The following is an 18,170-nucleotide window of genomic DNA, read 5'->3' as shown; positions in this document are numbered from 1 at the left end:
ATGCCATGCACTGCTCTTACAGTGAGTCTCAGTTTTATTTAGACCTCTTTTGGGGCATAGCTGTGCGGTTGGCATGTGGGTGTATCCTACACCAGGCAGTTGTCTGCCGTAGGTATAATAATTATAAATATAGATGTTAAAGACTTCAGAAAAATTGTGCTTGACTTGGAGAAATCCAGATTAATGGCACTTTTCCTTTAGAATCATAGAATCACTAAGGTTGGAAAAGACCTTAAAGATCATCTGGTCCAACCTGGGAGGAGGTGACGAGTGGTTCCTGACCTTAGCATGGGAAGCCTGGCAGCAAGTGGCTGCTCCTGTTGTACCTGCTCATGAAGAACCACCCTCACAGTAATGTCAAGGCTTTTTTCTGCCTCAAATGTGTTAATTCGATATGGACATTAGAAAAAAAGTGTCACTCCTGTACGTTAATCTTTTAATAGATGAAAAATAAATACCAGGATTGTTTGTGGGAGTAACATTTTGTTAGCAGGAGTCAGGGACTTGGGCTAATCAGAATCGAAAGTCCAGGAAAAAGGGAAGATGGCATGTGGAGCTTAAAGCTTTCCACCTGTTAAGTGGCAGCACAGGTTTGTGGGCTTGTCATGCAGAACCTTTATCCTCTGGATGTGTCCTGTTCGTTTGTTTGATTTTTTTGTTTTGTTTTGTTTTGCTTGTTTGTTTAACTTTTTCTTATTAAAATCAATGTTATTTCACCATACCATTCTCTGTGTCCCCCAAACCCAGGTTGTTCATCCTTCCTACCCTTTGGAAATGCTCATTCTATAGAATTCATGTCTAGTAGTGCTTATGTGACTGTAAATCTGTAAATGTGACCATACCTTGAATCCTGTTTGCTGTAAAGTCTCTGTTTCAGTAGAAAACTTAGGTGTGTGTTTAACACACAAGCTAAATACTTGCATAGTTTTTTTGACTAGCATGTATGCATATGCTCTTGAAAAGCGCTGAGCAACAGTAATTTCTACTGGCTGCACCTGATCTAAGCATCTCTTAAATTGTAAAGATAGTTTGTGACCTTATTTGTGTAAATTCAAGTTGGTTTTGTGGAAGTCATTTAGTAGTCAGCAGAGGTGCCTGTGGCTTTCCCAGTGCTATGATTTCTGGACTGGTATTTAAAAGCTGTTCTGCATTTCTCAAGTTAGGATCTTCTATAAAAGATCTGAATTTATGAAGTTTTCTTAATTTCCACTGCAGACTTTGATTTAAACCGCAATCTCTACACTGTAACATTTACGTGGCCTGACAGAGTAGTTTCCTTGTTCGACTGAGGATTTAGCATGTATTTCATCTTTGAAGAAATGGAGCTGATTCCAGGATTCAGGTTGTACAACAGTACTTGACAAGTAAAGAAACATTCTATATTTACAGAAATTGGAATCTAATGCAGGAAAACAACTGTCATTAGTTTCCTGCTAGTACTGTTTGGGCAAAAAGGAAAATATCTTGAATGATTCAAACATCTAACTTAATCTCAATTTATGATTTTGTATTTTGTGTTCTACTTAGTAAGAGATCAAAGAATGTGGTTCTTGGCATACTTCAGAAGTCATGATTCTAGTGGTGTATACTGTTACTATATAAACTGTTCTCTTTAGATATTTTTATGTAGCTAGATTTAAGCCAACTGGTCAGGTCTGTAGGTGACTGTGAGTGCCGAGAATGATATACTACTGGCTCTGGACACGGTGTCAGTGAAGCTTCTGCCTCTTGGACACATTTGACAGTTATCTGAAGATTCGCTTTTATTGTCCTAAGTCTCTGTGTGACCAGTATTAGTGGGTTATGATTTGTGAATACAGCTTGAGAAATAAGAGTTTTTATTTAGTTGGTTAGTGGATATGGAGACTATTTATAGTTCAGACATCCAGAAAAGGAAGACGTTTTTTCTTTGTGAGACACTATTTACAATGACAAATCAGGGTCCAGTGAGGTATTTGATATTTCTTTAATAGTGTACTGTATATTATAAACTGTTTACAGACACACATAGTTCTTCTGGTTTGATTGTATGGTCACCTGAATAAAAACTGGTGGGTTGTCTGTCTGGATGAAATGGTGTTGTTATAAGTCACCTTGAATTAGACCTCTTGGGCAATTATATATACTGAGAAGGCATGCTGTGATTTCATTGTACCAGAAGTTAAGATCTGGGCGTATCATTTCCTGTCTTCTCTTCTGGTATAGCAGCCAGAGATGTAGCCTTTTGGAACAAAAGCATTTTTATAATTACATAACTGTTGCTGAGTAAAGATTCTAGTACCATAATTGCACACATCGAAGCACAGACCAAAAATTTGTATAGACTGGATTGGTAAACCGGACTATAAAAATAAAAAATAATGTGTAAAAAATATGGTGTGACTGAAACTGTTTTGCTATTTAAACATGGATGCTAAGTGCAGTGATTTTTTTCTCTATGCTGACTCTGTAGTTTCAGATAACTTACCTAATGCAGATTTCAGCAGCTATGTTGTGTATCCCGCACACACTCTCTCTTTCTTTGTATTTCCCTTCAAAATTTTACCCTTAGCATGATAATTCAGACTGAAATTAAATAATTCACCTTTGCATATAAAACCAAACAAAAACAAAAACAAAAAATCTCATTGTCTGATAAGAATTCTTTTGGATTAATTTAGAGATTTTTATTTTAATTTTTAAGTCATTTAGAGTTGTCGGTCCCACCCTTCAGTTTTACTGTGATGGAAAATAATTGTTTTTAACTTAGCTGTATTTTGAATATTAAATTTTGAGCCTCAACTACTAACAGCTATACTGCCCCTAGAGATTTGTGAGGGCATGGTACATGAAGACTTACAGGCTGCAATAAGCTGGCAGTGTTTGCTGTTCTGTGTGGTGTTCTCCCAAAAGTTATACCTTTTAAAGTAATGTGCACTAGAGCCTGTTGGAATGAAAGTCTAAAACAGTTTGTTTTTGTCTTTGGCTTTTGTAGAAGCTCCACCAAAACTGGAAGAAAATCCTGCTGAGGCATTTACCGACTCGTCTCTCTTTGCTCACTGGGGCCAGGATCTCAGTCCTGAAAACAGACGTATTGCACTTAAACAATTTCAGTATTATGGCTACAATGCTTACCTGAGTGATCGCCTGCCACTGGACAGGCCCCTGCCTGACCTTAGACCTAATGGGTAAGTGCTGTAGTTAACCCCAGCAGTTCAAATCTTAACTCTTCTTCACCTGATAGTCTTATGTTGTATGATCACATAGAAGTTACATAGGATGGCCATAATGAGTCATTTATATGAAATATAAGAAGATTGGAAGTTTCAAATGTCCCCTGAAATGCTGAAATATCCATATTAAGCCCTATTAAAATCCCACTAAGTACTCTCTAAGTTCCCCAAGTTCTTTTGGAATGTTAATGTCACCTATAATTCACTTTAAATAGTGTTTTATTGCTAAAAGAGTAACATTTCTTATGTTAAATTTCAGTTTTATCACAAGATCTGACTAGAATAGGAAAAGCATAAGAAATTCTATTTTAGAAAGCCCAGGACTGTATGATAAAGATCAGAAAGCAGATGAGATTGGTGAGCTCTGATGGTGCAATATGCAGTTTAGTCAAGCAGTGTGTACCAGCTGAAAGCCCAAGGAGCCTCCAGCTTTCACTGAGCTCTTCTCTGCTAGGAAGTGTGCATGCCAGGCAGGGTAAACATGTCCATTGTTATTCCATGATGCTTTGTTGACGTGGATTGGACCAGGGGAATGAACAGCCTTCCCTTTAAGGCATTTGAGTCCTAGTCTGGTAGGACCATTACAGAGACAGTTAGCATTCAACTGTTTTTCAGCCTTGGTGATACATCTTTTCATTTGAAAAAACCTAGCATCTCTGGGGATGGGGATGTGGGTAGAAGGAAGACTGCTTTTTTTGCAGCTTATTAAAAAAAGAATATAATTAAAATAAACTCAATGGGTACTCACTGAATTGAACCAGTAACCAAGATATGAAAGGTGTTTTAGCTCCTTGCCAATCCCAAGCGCAATCCAGCTGTGATCTTATTTACTACTTTTAACCAAATGTTTTAATAATTAGTGCAATAAACAGTACGTTTTACCGTGTATTGAGTTGTTGGATATTAGTGAAAAGATATGAAAGCCATTCCAGACTACAGTTTAGCAATTTAAAGTATATCTATAATTTATATTACAAAATATTACATTTTAGAAATATGTATGTTGTAGATTTGCTGAAATATAACAACCTTAAGGAAATCAAGGTCCAAGAAATTATATTTTGATTAAATTAGTTTAACGCTGTCCGTATGGACAATCTCTCTTTTTTTTAATTATAAACTAATTTAGAGGAAAAATAAATCTTCTGTGACTAAAAGACACAGTAACAGAAGTGTGTCTGTTCTTATATCTCTTTTGAAATGATTCTCCTGAATGATTTCAGCCTAAATTTTTTATAACTGTGGGTATAAAAAATTAAAAAGACATGGTAAAGGAATGTTACTGTAGCTGAAAGAAATAAATTAGGGTTGGGATTTTAGAAGAAACTCCAGTTTGAAATGAACCATGATCCTAATTTCTGTGAAAATTTTGATTCTTAGTTAACTATCTGCAAAAAATGTTAGACTTTACAATATGTTTATAGAGTCATGCACACAAAATAATGGCTTGGTAATGATAGCTCAGGACGACTTCTTTTTCCCCACCCTTTATCATGGTTCAGGCATGAGTGGGTAATCTGATGCTAAAAGCATCAAATGATAAATTCTAATATTGAGGGAAATGAAGCATATTGTCAGGTAGTATGTACACTGCTTGCTGCACATACGGCACCCTGTGGAGTACACTGCTACAGGGTATTCCAAATGTCGCATTTCTGAAAAAAAGAATTCCCAATCGTCTTATGCAAATTTTCTTTTGTTTGAGAACATGCACATGGCTATTGGAAGAAAAATGTTACCCTGTAAGAGTATGTTTTCTGCTGTAATCATCCATTTTTAGTGTTCGTAGCACCTATTTTCAAAGACAATTGTATTAGTCACTTCTGGAAGCTGTATGAATATATTTAAATTATCCATGAGCAGACACTAGGCTCAAGAAGCATACCATGAAAGCATGAATAGCTTGCTCTGAAGAGAGCACAAAGCAAGTGGTGTGGAGGATGAGTTAATCAACTTCCTGACTGGAAAAGCAAGAAAACGTAGGTATTGCAGCAGTACCACAATTGCTCAGGGAGGAGTTAGCCTAGAACTAACAAAGTTCATTAGCCTGGATTTAACGGTGCTTTTGAAAGAGGCAGTATGGCATAGGGATCCCAGCAATGGCTTGCAGGGAGGTAGCTGAAGGAAATGGAGTTCGTATAGATATGTCCAGGCTTGGTTGTGGTCTATCATTTGTATTAATAGCATACCACATGAAGTATAGGATGACGGTAAGAGAACAGAAACAGAAATATAACAATTCTAGTGTAATTCACATCTAATCAGCCCCAGTTGAGACTGGGAGAATAAAATGATCTGCCAAGGGTTTGTGTTGACAGTAAGCTGGCAGGCTAAGAACAAAAGAATATTCCTTAAATCCCCAGATTACTCAGACTTAACTGTACCTCTGCTAATTAGGGTTGAACTAGAAGGTTATATTCCTGAGGAATCTACACAGACCTTAGGATGTCAAAGTGCTCTGCTTCTTACAGGCTGCAAATCCAAGCTTAAAAGCCCATGTAGCCTACTCTTCGCGTCCTGCAGGGTCTGTGCTTGAACAGGACTGTGAGAATAGAAAAGCACGAGGACAGTATTCCTCATGTGACAACGTGAGTGACTCTTAGGTTCACTGCCTGAGCCTTCAGTGACATATTTTTCCTTCATCTGAGGATGCTGGTGTTTATTTCCAAGATCAGATGGAAGGGCAACTGCAGTAGTAGTAACAACTGTATAAGTGGCCAACATCTGCCTAACTTGCACACAGGAGAGCAAGCTTCCACCTGCTGCTGAGGAGGCAGCTATTTTACTGACTTTTCTCAGCCGTGTATGTTTTAAATCATGGATGCTTGCGGTCAAAAAGATGAGTAAGGATTGAACATTGAGGAAAAGGCAAACAGTAGCAGAGAAATCAGAGAAGCTGTATTAAATAAAGGTTTGGATTGGGAAGGAGGAGAGGGTAGTAAAACAAGGGCTGCCTTGAGTACCAAGGGTCTCTGCAGTTTGCTGTGCCAGCTATGTGGGACTGAGCATCTGCATTGTATTCCTCAGGTACCAGATTATCTGGGTGTTATGTCTGTCCACATTATTGAAGCTTCTTATTCACTATTCACCCAGATTAGGGAGAATTGACCATACTTGCCTTATTTACTAGGTTATTAAGTTCTTATGAAATGAGCACCATAATCTAGTTCAACTTTATCCTCAGTGTTATGTTCGTTTTAACAAGGCAGTCCAGAATTGTGTGATTGTGGATGGTGGGAATGAACAATGACAAGAAAATACTGCTATGTTCTTTTTTCTGCTGGATGTTTGCATCTGACTGACATTTTTTTCTCCTAAAAAGACAGGGAACAACCACCTGGGCAGCATGCAGTGCCCTAACTACTAAATTTGGTCTCCCATCTCTGCATGCCACCCGCACTGGAGGGCTGGGCAGGGTTGAATACTTGCCCTCTCCTTCATGTGTGTTGTAGCTCAGCAATCTCTAATTGTACCTGTTTTTCTCATTCTATTAAAAGTTGACAGCATTGACCCTAGAAACTCCTCTATGCTATAATATGGGGTTATGAGAAGTGGCATCTCTCATTGCAGGACCTTACAAAGAGATGCTTAGCTCCTCTGCTGAGGTACTTTGATGTGAATTCTCAGAGCACTGTTGGCAAAAAAAGGTTAAAACTGAGTCATACCAGTATAATATAAAAGGGGCTACTGTATTTCTCAGCACCAAGGGACTTTGCAGGAACACATGCACATAATTTTGAGAAGAAAACAGTGATTCATAACTGCTACCTGGCATTTGAGTTATCAGTAAAGCCCAAAGACAGATATGTCAAACATTCGGTGTCTCCACTACATTTTTTCTTAATATCCTTTGATGACTGCTCCCTTCTTCAACCTGTTTCTATGTTGGTTTCCATCGTGTGTTTGCTTCCTCAGTTTGATGGTGCGGTGTGTGAAGAAGAAGGATTTTTTCTTAAAACTCCCAATTGATCATTTTATTAGAACAAGACAAGTATTCTGGAATATTCTAGATATTCTATGTTTTTACATTGACAAAACCATATTAATTTCACTTAATTGCCTGCTTCCCTCCTCCAACCTCCCCAAAAATACATGCCTACACACAGGCACCTGGATGCTGCTGGAGTTTTGTCTACACTATCCCAGTGGTGTCCCCAGAACAAATAATGACTCCCAAACCTGTTATAAAACACATTATTATAAATAACTCCCCTGGATATCCCAGCTTCCTAAAATAATCATCACGTACTGATGCAGTCTCAGTTTTTGCAATGCTTAGCAGATGGTACATGCTGTATTGTGGAGTACTGGTTATGCTGTCTCTTACAAGGCATCCATTTATGTCCTGGTGCTGCAACTGGGTGCTCTACTGTTTACCACCCTTATAGCCATCTGTTAGTCCATTATGTGTCTCTGTCACAGAGTAACAAATAACTACTTACTCTAATGAGCTTGGAAGCGTTGAGGAAGGCAGTGTTGGCCTTACTGAGTGCAGGAATAGGATAATGCTTGTGTTAGTTATAATTCTGTTGTGCTCGTTGCTTTAAGTAGGGCAGGCAGCACCCACAAAGCTTGTCGTGAGTGAAATGTTGAAAAAGCTCACACAGAAAAGCATTAAAAGCTAGGTTGTTTAGGAATCCCAAAGCTGTGTACCAAATCTCTTTTTGAGTGGATGCACTTAGGATTGTACTCTGTTGGCTTGTAAATTTTTTGTTGCCTGATACAGTCTGCTGAAGCACATGTGTGAAAGAGAGATAGCATTGTGCTTTGCTTATGTGATGAGAGAGTGAGGGATAGTGGGGGAAAAAAAGTCTGTAACAGGACCCCAGCAGAGGAATTATGTTGCAGAATTCTGTTCCTGGAGAGCACATGTGATATGAAGGAGCTGGCTGATGGGCATAAGGCATTTTTTAATCAGTGCTAACTGCAGTCAGCCAAACTTCTTTTGCATTGGTAAAAACAGTATTTGTATGAAGAAAAGTGAAGGCAGGAAGGCTGGAGGGAGGAAAGAAGTGCTTGAAGTTCAGTTTAGTTGTCCTCCTTGAAGATTTTAAATAGTATGGTATAGCATTTGACTTGCAGAGGCTCGCCCTTTTCCCAGCTGAGTCAGTGCTGTCTGGCATCTATGAAAAGTGCAGAGAAGATGCTGTTTCCTGTGCAGAGAAAGGCTTGGGTGGTTTTGTAAGTGCTCCTTGTTTTGAGCAGTTCACCAATCCCAAACTGTGTTACTTTGAGGCTTAGTTCAGCAAGAGACAATGGTAGATGCCTTGAAGAGCAACAGTTCGCTGCAAAAGCAGAACAGGTAGGATATCCACTGAATACAGGTACAAATGCAAGGTAGAAAATTTAAGCATCCACTTCTTGAGGAGATTGATGTGTTTTAGGACAAAAGCTGTTCATGTGTGTATGTCTGTCCAATGTCAAGATTACCACCAGTGTTATGTTCTATATGCAGTCCTGGATATAGTGTGCAAGACAGCATCACATTTTTATAAACCTGTAGGTTTTCCTTTGTTAAAAGTGATACATAAAAAACATGAACCCAAATTGTGAGTTTCAAGTTAGACGTTTGCATGTTAGTTCGGCTTCTCAAAAGGTAGCTCCTAAGGATTTGCATTCCGTAACCTTTTGCTTCATCTGAATATCCATGAAATAGTTCTATTTTGTTGGATTTATATTAGTGATATATATGGCTCCAGGTTTTTTTTACACCAAGTTTTTTTCCTACTCATAAAAGACAGTGTAAATACTGCATGTGGTATCTGATGTTTCAAAAGATTCCTTTAAAAGAGCACAAAAGTCCGGTCCTTCACCTGTTAGATTATTTTGGATAGAAGTCCTAAAATTCCAAATTAGTAGCATTCTTGCCAAATATCTGGCTTGTTCCCTGCTCTCTTTTACTCAGCTCTCTACCATTGGTTCTTTGTTTTCTTGTCTCCAAACTGTGACTCATAGCAGTGGTGTGTGCTGACTGGCTACCTTCTGTGATTCTGATTTGTGCTTCAGTTTGTCCTGTCTGAATGTATCTGCCTAAATGCATTCTCTAAAAGTATTTAATTTCACTAGCAATGATATCAAATTAGCTGCAGTCTCCAAGTTGTTATAATAACCTAAGTTAATAATGCTGTACCTTTGTTTCTGATCTTCTCCCTTGTCTCCTTTAACTGAAATGTGATGCTGTAATCCACGTGTGTACTGGCTCTCCCTCTCTCATGTGTCATAACGTGAATGTTCTTTGCTTGGCATACATTTACACATACTCAGAGTAATCCCTGGCTAATACTGTAAGAGACTAACCGTTTTTGTCCAAATAGCTACATAGAATTCTCCTCATGTTCATATAAAAATGAATTTTATTGAGATCATCAACTCCCAGCTTTACTGTTCTAATTACTTTTTTCAGAGAAAAGTATTGATTTTAAGTACCTAGGAAAAAAAAAAAAAGGAACTTTCATGTCACTAAAATTATACGATAATGTCTTTTATTAAAAGGACTGGGGACACAATTTGTTACAATTATATCTATGCTGTAAGATGCTTTGGAGATATTTATAAACATATTTATAATATGTTTCATTGTATCCTATAAAAAAAAAGTGGAACATACCACATAATGTAGTGATTAAGACACAAAACATGTTCTGTTGCTGTTGTTGGCTGTGATACCGATGTAACTATTAGGTGAAAAGTTCTTAAAATTGCAGAAAATCTTTTTTTTTTTTTTTCATAATGTAAATATTTGTTGAAGGTCTGGTAGATAAGTTACTAACACAGGAAATCATTCTTGTGTATTGTTCTTACTGCATAGTTCTGCTAAATTAATTTTAACGTGACTAGCCAAGTTGCTGTATCACAATGTATATATTCTAGATGAATATGGACAAATATTTCAAAGAAGATTCGTAATGTATGCTGTCCTACAGTTGCCTGAGTTGTGCTTGAAATAGAACACCGGGAGTTTCTCTAAATTTCTGGTAACCATGACAACTGTTTCTTTAGTGTTATTAGCCCAATGTATTTTATCAGAGTTGGTTGCAAGAGGAAATTTTTAGCTACATTGTGATGATACTCATTATTGTAATTCTAAATTATATGTAGAATTTATATTTATTAAAAAAACAAACAAACAAACAAACAAAACCAACAATCCTAATACTGAAGTATGCTCAATATTTTGTGAATTTGTGCTTTTTTTTGGGGAGGAGGAATACCTGAGACCTAGGCAGGGTAGGGGCTTGCCCAAGGCCCCAGAATTAGGCAGAGGCAGAGCTGTCATTAAAACCTGGATGTTGCTGGTTGCTGCGCAACCCTTCAGTTCTTAGGGCTTAATGGATCTCAGAATTTGAGCCATACAATGTCCTCCCTTTTTATCCATTCAGCATATGTTCTATATACCCACACTCACACCCCTTCCTTATAGCTATTTCTTTTTCATTCCTAGATGTATGGAATTTTATTCCTCATGAAACTTAGCAAGAAGAAGAAGATAGATGCTCTTGTGACACAGTACAAATTGTCTGCATTCTGTGTATGAACCAAGTTGGGTGTGTTTCATTCCAATTTGTTTAAATTAAAATAAAAAAAAAAAAAGTAGGTAATTTTTATTGTCACTTTCTATATAAAAAACAACATCAGAAAATGCATTTTTTTTTTTAGACTCTACACACATTGAATTTAAGCTGTTAGTAAAGATGATATATAGGTCTGAATGGAAAAAAGAAAGTATGAATTCAATTTAGGAATGTACCCTCATTGAAAAAGAATCAATTTGTAAAGCACTAAAAAAATTGGACATGACAGGAGCCTAATTCTGTTCTGTGGTATCATATGCAGATATCTCTTAGCATATACAGGGGCACAATAGGAGTCAAACGACATTCATATCACAAACATTGCTTTTGTTTAGCACAAGGTGCCAGACAACAGAAAATCCTATCCAGTGTGATCTAATTTGAAAAACAAGAAATGCAAATGAATGCAGGTAGGAAAAATAACACAAAACATTTCATTTAAACAGATGGAAGATATGTCACAAGCATGTTACATTTCAGTTTATGCATGGATTTGTGGTAGTGCACCAGTGTTTTGGGGGTTGGTTTTGTCATCTGGAACATTTGTTTTTAAATATAGTTTGTCACTATTTTCTCACAAAAGTATATTTGACATATATTTCAATAATGGCTTAATTGATAGAGGACAAAAAATCAGATTTTAAGGAAGTAATTTCTTTGAACTTCAGTGTGTTTTCATTGTTATTTATTTATTTATTATTTATTTTCCCAAATCACTGCATTGCTCTTTATCTGGTAGATGACATATTTTACCACTTTTGCTAGAGTTTCATTTTTATCTTCTTCATACATCAGTATTGCTGAGGATAACAGATGGCTAAGCTATACAGGTAAAAGATTGGTTGTAGCTTTGTTTGCTGTATCATTATATATCTATGTGTTTGGGCTGCAACGGAATCACTGAAATAACAGGCTTTGTTGATTCTCTCTAAGCTAATGCTGAAAATTGTTTTGGTATGCTTGAGCCTGTTGAGTATTTTGTAGTGCTCCCCATGTGAATCCTAATTTTCAAAACTTGAATGAAATTTCAATTGCATTTACCAAACAGAAATCTGCAAGTGTTATGAACATGTAAAGAAGTGTAAATGCTACACTTTCTCTTCTATTTGAACATCAAATTCACTTAAGGAGTCATATTGTAGCATGATTTATAAATTTGTGGCCAAATTACATATTTATTAAAAGAATAAATAAAGAAACACAGGAAAATCTACCAGGTTACTAGAGTGGTCTTCATTCTGTTTAAAATTCCTGACTGAGCTTGCATCCTTGTACATTTCTTTTCTGTCTTTGCTGTCTTAGCTTATTTAGCAAGATATTGTTTGGAGCTGGATCTTTTACTGTTTTGTTGTTGTTGCTGAGTTGAGAAGGAATACCCTGTTCTTGACTGAAATAGCTGGTAGCTTCTGCAGCAAAAGTAATTAATTTAGCTATTAATAATACGCTTTTCAAAAGGGCAAACTCAGTTTAATCCTGTCTATACTGTCCAAGAAAAAAATATCATGACAAACTGCAGTTGGGAACTGCAGTTAAATAAAAGCTTACATTTGGTTTGCAAACAATTTTTTCAGTGTTTTGGACCTTGGTCAAAAAGTGAGCTCATTCTCGGCCTTGGCTGCACAGGGAATTTCAGGAAGTTGTTTCCAAGGATTCCTTTTTTAGATAGTAATTCATTTGATTCTTGCCTGTAAGTGCCCTGAACAGTTTATGGGGACCTTCTGATCAACGTTTACAAAAGTTATTCTTTTTCTGGGGATAGATTTCTCTGAAAAAGTTTGTGTTGACATTGTGACTTCCAACAGTTTACATCTTTGTTTTTTTACCTTTCTCTTCAGGTGCAGAAACCTAACATTTCCTGACAGACTTCCAGAAGTCAGCATTGTATTCATATTTGTTAATGAAGCGCTCTCAGTGATTCTGCGCTCTATTCATTCTGCCATTGACCGGACTCCTGCTCACCTGCTCAAAGAGATTATTTTAGTTGATGATAACAGTAATAATGGTAAGAGATTTTTGGTCTTTTTTTTTTTTTTTTTAATTTGTTTTCCTCCTACAGGGGATGGATCATACATGAGAATCCTTGAATTCTGGCTCCTATTCATGCCATTAGCATTTCAGATGTTTTCAGCATATTTTTTCCCTTTCTCATACCACAGTCTTGCTGGGCTTTGTCTTCAAATATACACTAGTTGGTAGGTTAAAGAAAACAATGCACAAAGATAAAATGCCGTTTCTATTTGTTTAAGGTGGCTGTTAAGCAGAATTTGGGGTATAACAATAGATTACAGACCTAAGATGTTTTGTGCTTCTTAGTACTTTGGTATGCTTTCAAGATTATATGCTTTTTGTGCTCTTCCTGTTTCAGTTGTCAGATTTCATGTGCTTACTCACTTTCTCTTTTGTACAAAACACCTTCTTGTGCTTCTTAGACATCCCCTTTACATTGCTAGTACCTTTTCTCTCTCCCTTTTCTTCTCTCCTCCTTTTGTCTGTTCTTAGGTATTTATTGGCAATGTTTACCTTGCTGCTTTTCTACTGTGTGTATTAAGATTTTGTCCCATGATCTGAAGGACCACTCATTTCTGGTTGCCAAGGTTTTGTTCAATGCTTGCCTGGTTTATTGTCAATGAGGCCATACTGGGCATTATTTACAAGGCAACTTTACCAATGACATTTTAATAAACAGAGGATGCTGATTTTTAAAATTCATCTCTGATGGAGGGTTAATTCTGAACTCCTAAAATAGGAGAATCTGAATTTTATCCCATTGAAAGAAAATGCTAAACAAAGGGCTTCTTCCAACCTTGCCATTATTAGAGCTATGTGATTGATCTCTGTAGCTAGATCCTGAGGCTTCCTGCTGATTGTAGATGTGTATCACATTTGTACAGAAGAGAAACTTACTGGTAAGCAACTAAATAAGTTCCCCCTCCCCAGGCTATACATTTCATCATCTCTTCTTCACGTGATTCTCAATGAAGGAAAATGCAACATCCTGATTCTTTAAGTGCACACAAAACCCAACAACTTGGTTTAAGTTTGTATTAAATCTAATTTCAGTCCCAGTGAATAATGCTATGTTTAGACTTACCTAAGGCTGACCAAGCTTTTCTTGAAATACCTACTCAGGGAACAGTGTGGGCAAATTGGCATGCAGGATTTATGAGTTGTTGTTCTTAGCTTATGGCACAGTTTATGATGTAGCAGTGTGATGAAGTAAAATAAAAATAGCATGAAACAGAAAACTACAAGCAAAGTCAAACAAAACAATACAAAAACAACACATGAAGTGAATGTGTGCACATGCACATGTATATGTGATTCAGAAACATCTTGTGAGCTGAGGTAGACTTTCATTTACCTTCAGTCTGTAGTTCAGTCATTTGATATAGTTTTAATGATGTACTCTTGCTGGCCTTGACTTTCCCCCTTCTCCCTCATGAGTTTGATATGAAAAAAGGTTTGAAATACAACATTAATATGTGGACTCGGATTCTGGAATGTGTTTGTAAAAATTAATTCCTGCAATTTTTCAAACAGCTCCAGCTAATGCGATACCAGGAGCTCAATGATTTTGATTGGCTATTTGTGCTGCAGTGTCTGAGGCCTCTTGCACAGAAGGACTGGCCACAAGATGGTCACAGAAGAAGAAAAATAATTTGTCTGAAAAAATGAGGTTTCTAGAGTTTGAGTCTCATTTTCTAGAATTGACAGGTATTTATTCCAGTGGGCACGTTGCAGAGAAATGTGAGAAACATCAGTGTTTCTGAGGGCCTGTCATTATAGTGGCCTAACAAATGTACTTCTTGCACTCTCTGCTCTGTGGGCTTGTCAAAATTATCGTATATGTTATTTCTTACCTGAAACAGATAAGAAACCACAGGAACCACTTAATCTCTCAGGAAGACCTGTTCAGCCACGTCTTGTGTTAATACTAGTATAGGTACTGTACAGTATGTTATTTTTATGGTTGGTTGTGCCCTTTATTCAGGCTTACCTTTCCCACACTCCAGTGCCTCAAATCCTGACCCCAAACAGCAAGACAGTAACTGAGAGGAAGGTAACCGTTGGTTTGGCTGCCTTGGCTTGATTTGGTTTGTCATTCTGTACAGAATCACACTGTGCAGGTACATACATGTAGTCCCCTGGAAAAATTCTTCAGGATTTTCTGCTGCTCCTTTAAACCTTTCTCTGGTGTCTCTTCCCTGTGGTAGTAAACTAGATTCCTACAATTCTCTTTATCCCATAGTATATGCTGAAGACCTGGTAATAGGCATCCATTTGGAGAAGATGGATATTTGGTAGGAAAGGGAGCAATTGTAAATATGATTTATGGGCTTTTCTATTACTAGTTTGAATCCTGAAATATTTATTTTACAATTTACTTTTGCTTTTACAATATTCTATTTTTTCTCCCTTCTGGCATCATTGAAACTAATCCTTTATATTTAGTGTCATTCTGAGTTTTTGTTAGTGCTCTACAGCTCGTGAATACTGCTGCTTGTAAGATCAGTGCGTTACTCGGTTTCCCTGTAATGGAACTTTAGCAAGCAAAAGCTGGGTTTGTGCTTACATCTGGTTCCAGGTTACTCACATGTCTGAAGCCTCATTATAAGCAGTGTGTTTGCTCTGAGGTTTTCACCAAGGATCTCACTTTAGTAATTTGTTGTGATATTTTTTCAGTGATGCCACAGCCATGGACTGCACAGTCAAGAAGCATCACAGTATGGGAAGTGACTAGAACAGCTAGAACACATGAGCATGCTTTTTTATTTTGAGTCTCTTGCACTATTTGGTTGGATTCACATAGAGCAATGGTTTAAAACAAAAGTAGATACAAAAGCAGTTTGCGCTAGAAGAGGGCACCAGAATTTCCCGCTTCTTGAGGGGAAGTGGTCTACTGGTTAAGTGGTCTAAATTCTTGTTCCAGGCCAAATTCTGAATCTAGTAATGAGAACCTGAATTATTGCTTAATTTCAGTAAATCGACGAGTTTCAGAAATGAGCAGTGGATTGCTTGCTTTTTAAAATTCTGGAAGGCTGATTTCAGAAACCATATATTCAAGAGTATGGCCAAAGTCTGTACATTTGTCTTGAGCAATAGTATTTTATTTCATGCACTTTAGGGTATGTCAAGCAAATTATCTATGACTTTTTCTAAGCCTTGGTGTAGTTTTTCAAGTTCTCAATTATGTTTCAGGAGACCTCAATTAATCTTTGTAAAGCTTCCTCTTTATTTTTATTTTATTTTTTTTAACATAAATGTTTCAAGTTAGCTAACTGTGAAAATGCCAGTGTGTGCCATTTAAAAGTAAAAAATAGATTGAGTAGGTCTAAAATTTTTGATCCTTTATTTTAATAAAGCAGTTTGCATGGCTTAGTGCATGTATTTTGCCATATTTTTTCTGGTGAGAATGTGATAAGCATAGCATTGAAATGGTTCATATATGCTGCCAAGTAAGTTGATAGAAGGTTTAAAAATGCATTTCAGTGATTGCTTGTATAATGACAACAAAAGATTTATTAAAACAAATCTGGATCTTGTTCAGATCTCAGTCACATTGGTGTGAAATTGATTAAGTGCACTGATTTCAACTGTTTTACTGTAGTTTAGTTGCTCTATGTCAGATCAGAATCTTTCCCATTCTCCTCAGGAATGTTGTTTGCCTTTCAGAGATAATGTGCTCATTAGTTTATAACTTCACAATAAAATCATTTGTTCATTTTAGCCTTCAGAAGAACCAGAGACTTCCAGCTGGCTCCATGCAATTGAGGAAAGGGATTTGCAAAGAAACAGCTTTAAAACACCTTTAAGTGCCCCTGCCCCAGACTGCTGACAGTTAATTAGATGTCAGAAATGTACTTAGAAAAAGCATTGCTTGAGCTGCAGACTACTAGAATAGCACTTTATTCACTGTATCCTGTACTTTCGGGACAGAGTGATGACCTTCTGTGTCAGTGGAGTCCTGGCTTGGCTTTTGAGTCTTGCAGGCTTTGAGCCCCTCTGCATTATCAAGCACCTCTTGAAGATATTTAATATCTTCACATACACATGTGTGTATATATATATATATATATATATACATACATATATATATATATATATATAAAATATTTATATAAGATATGAAGTTTAACAAAATCAAGTGCCAGGTCCTGCACCTGAGACAGGGCAACCCTGGCTGTACGTACAGACTGGGCGACGAGACGCTGGAGAGCAGCCCCACAGAGAGGGATCTGGGGGTTGTGGCTGACAGCAAGTTGAATATGAGCCAGCAGTGTGCCCTGGCAGCCAGGAGGGCCAGCTGTATCCTGGGGTGCATCAAGCACAGCATCGCCAGTCGGTCGAGGGAGGTGATTGTCCCGCTCTACTCTGCGCTGGTGCGGCCTCACCTCGAGTACTGTGTGCAGTTCTGGGCACCACAGTATAAAAAGGACATGAAACTGTTGGAGAGTATCCAGAGGAGGGTGATGCAGATGATGAAGGGCCTAGAGCGGAAGACGTATAAGGAGCAGCTGAGGGCACTGGGCCTGTTCAGCCTGGAGAAGGGGAGGCTGAGGGGGATCTCATCGCGGTCTACAACTTCCTCGCGAGGGGGAGTGGAGAGGCAGGTGACCTATTCTCCATTAACACCAGTGATGGGACCCGCGGGAATGGTGTTAAGCTGAGGTAGGGGAAGTTTAGGCTGGACATCAGGAAGAGGTTCTTCACCGAGAGGGTGGTTGCACACTGGAACAGGCTCCCCAGGGACGTAGTCACAGCACCGAGCCTGTCTGAATTTAAGAAGTGACTGGACTGTGCCCTGAGTCACATGGTCTAAACTTTTGGGTAGACCTGTGCGGTGCCAGGAGTTGGACTTGATGATCCGTATGGGTCCCTTCCAACTTGGGACATTCTGTGATTCTATGATTATAGAAAATCAGATTTCATAAAGTTTCTTCCTTTTTCTTGAAATCATTGCTTATGAATGAACTATTCTAACATATTCTGGTTAACAATTTATCATTCTGTGTCATAATATTTTCTTGAACGCAGCTATTGAATTGCAGCAATAATGCTGGATATCACAGGATGGTAATTTTATGACTTGCAGTGTCAAAGAGAATTAGTGGTGGAAAGTGGGTCTTACGCAGTGTATCACATTTGAGAGCTTTGCAACACTGTCCTCAAAACACTGAAATAAAAGCTTTTCAAAAAGCATCCAGAGCCAACCTTTTCATTAGAAACATATTTCTTCTTCAGTTATTTTAAGGAGGGCGATAGGAAATCGTCTAAATTATTTTCTTTACAAAAGTAGTAATGAAAAGTATGGTTCAGACGCTCTCTAGATTTCCTGCTACGGCATAATCTGAAGATGGCATACCTGCAGACCAGACAACTAGGCAGG

At 37.7% G+C, this 18,170-nt stretch overlaps 1 protein-coding gene across 3 annotated transcripts in view; it reads left to right on the top strand.

The window, feature by feature from the left end:
- GALNT18 (polypeptide N-acetylgalactosaminyltransferase 18) overlaps window positions 1-18,170 on the top strand; it is a 242,093-nt gene that overhangs the window by 130,709 nt on the left and 93,214 nt on the right. For all 3 annotated transcript variants that reach the window (XM_072039438.1, XM_005017713.6, XM_021271059.4), the window contains 2 exons: window positions 2,975-3,167; window positions 12,619-12,785. In XM_072039438.1, coding sequence (XP_071895539.1) covers window positions 2,975-3,167; window positions 12,619-12,785 — 360 coding nt within the window. The remainder of the gene's footprint in view (window positions 1-2,974; window positions 3,168-12,618; window positions 12,786-18,170) is intronic.

This window comes from Anas platyrhynchos, chromosome 5, assembly GCF_047663525.1.
Source record: "Anas platyrhynchos isolate ZD024472 breed Pekin duck chromosome 5, IASCAAS_PekinDuck_T2T, whole genome shotgun sequence".
Lineage (NCBI taxonomy): Eukaryota > Metazoa > Chordata > Aves > Anseriformes > Anatidae > Anas > Anas platyrhynchos.
This window is presented reverse-complemented; position numbering and strand designations above follow the sequence as displayed.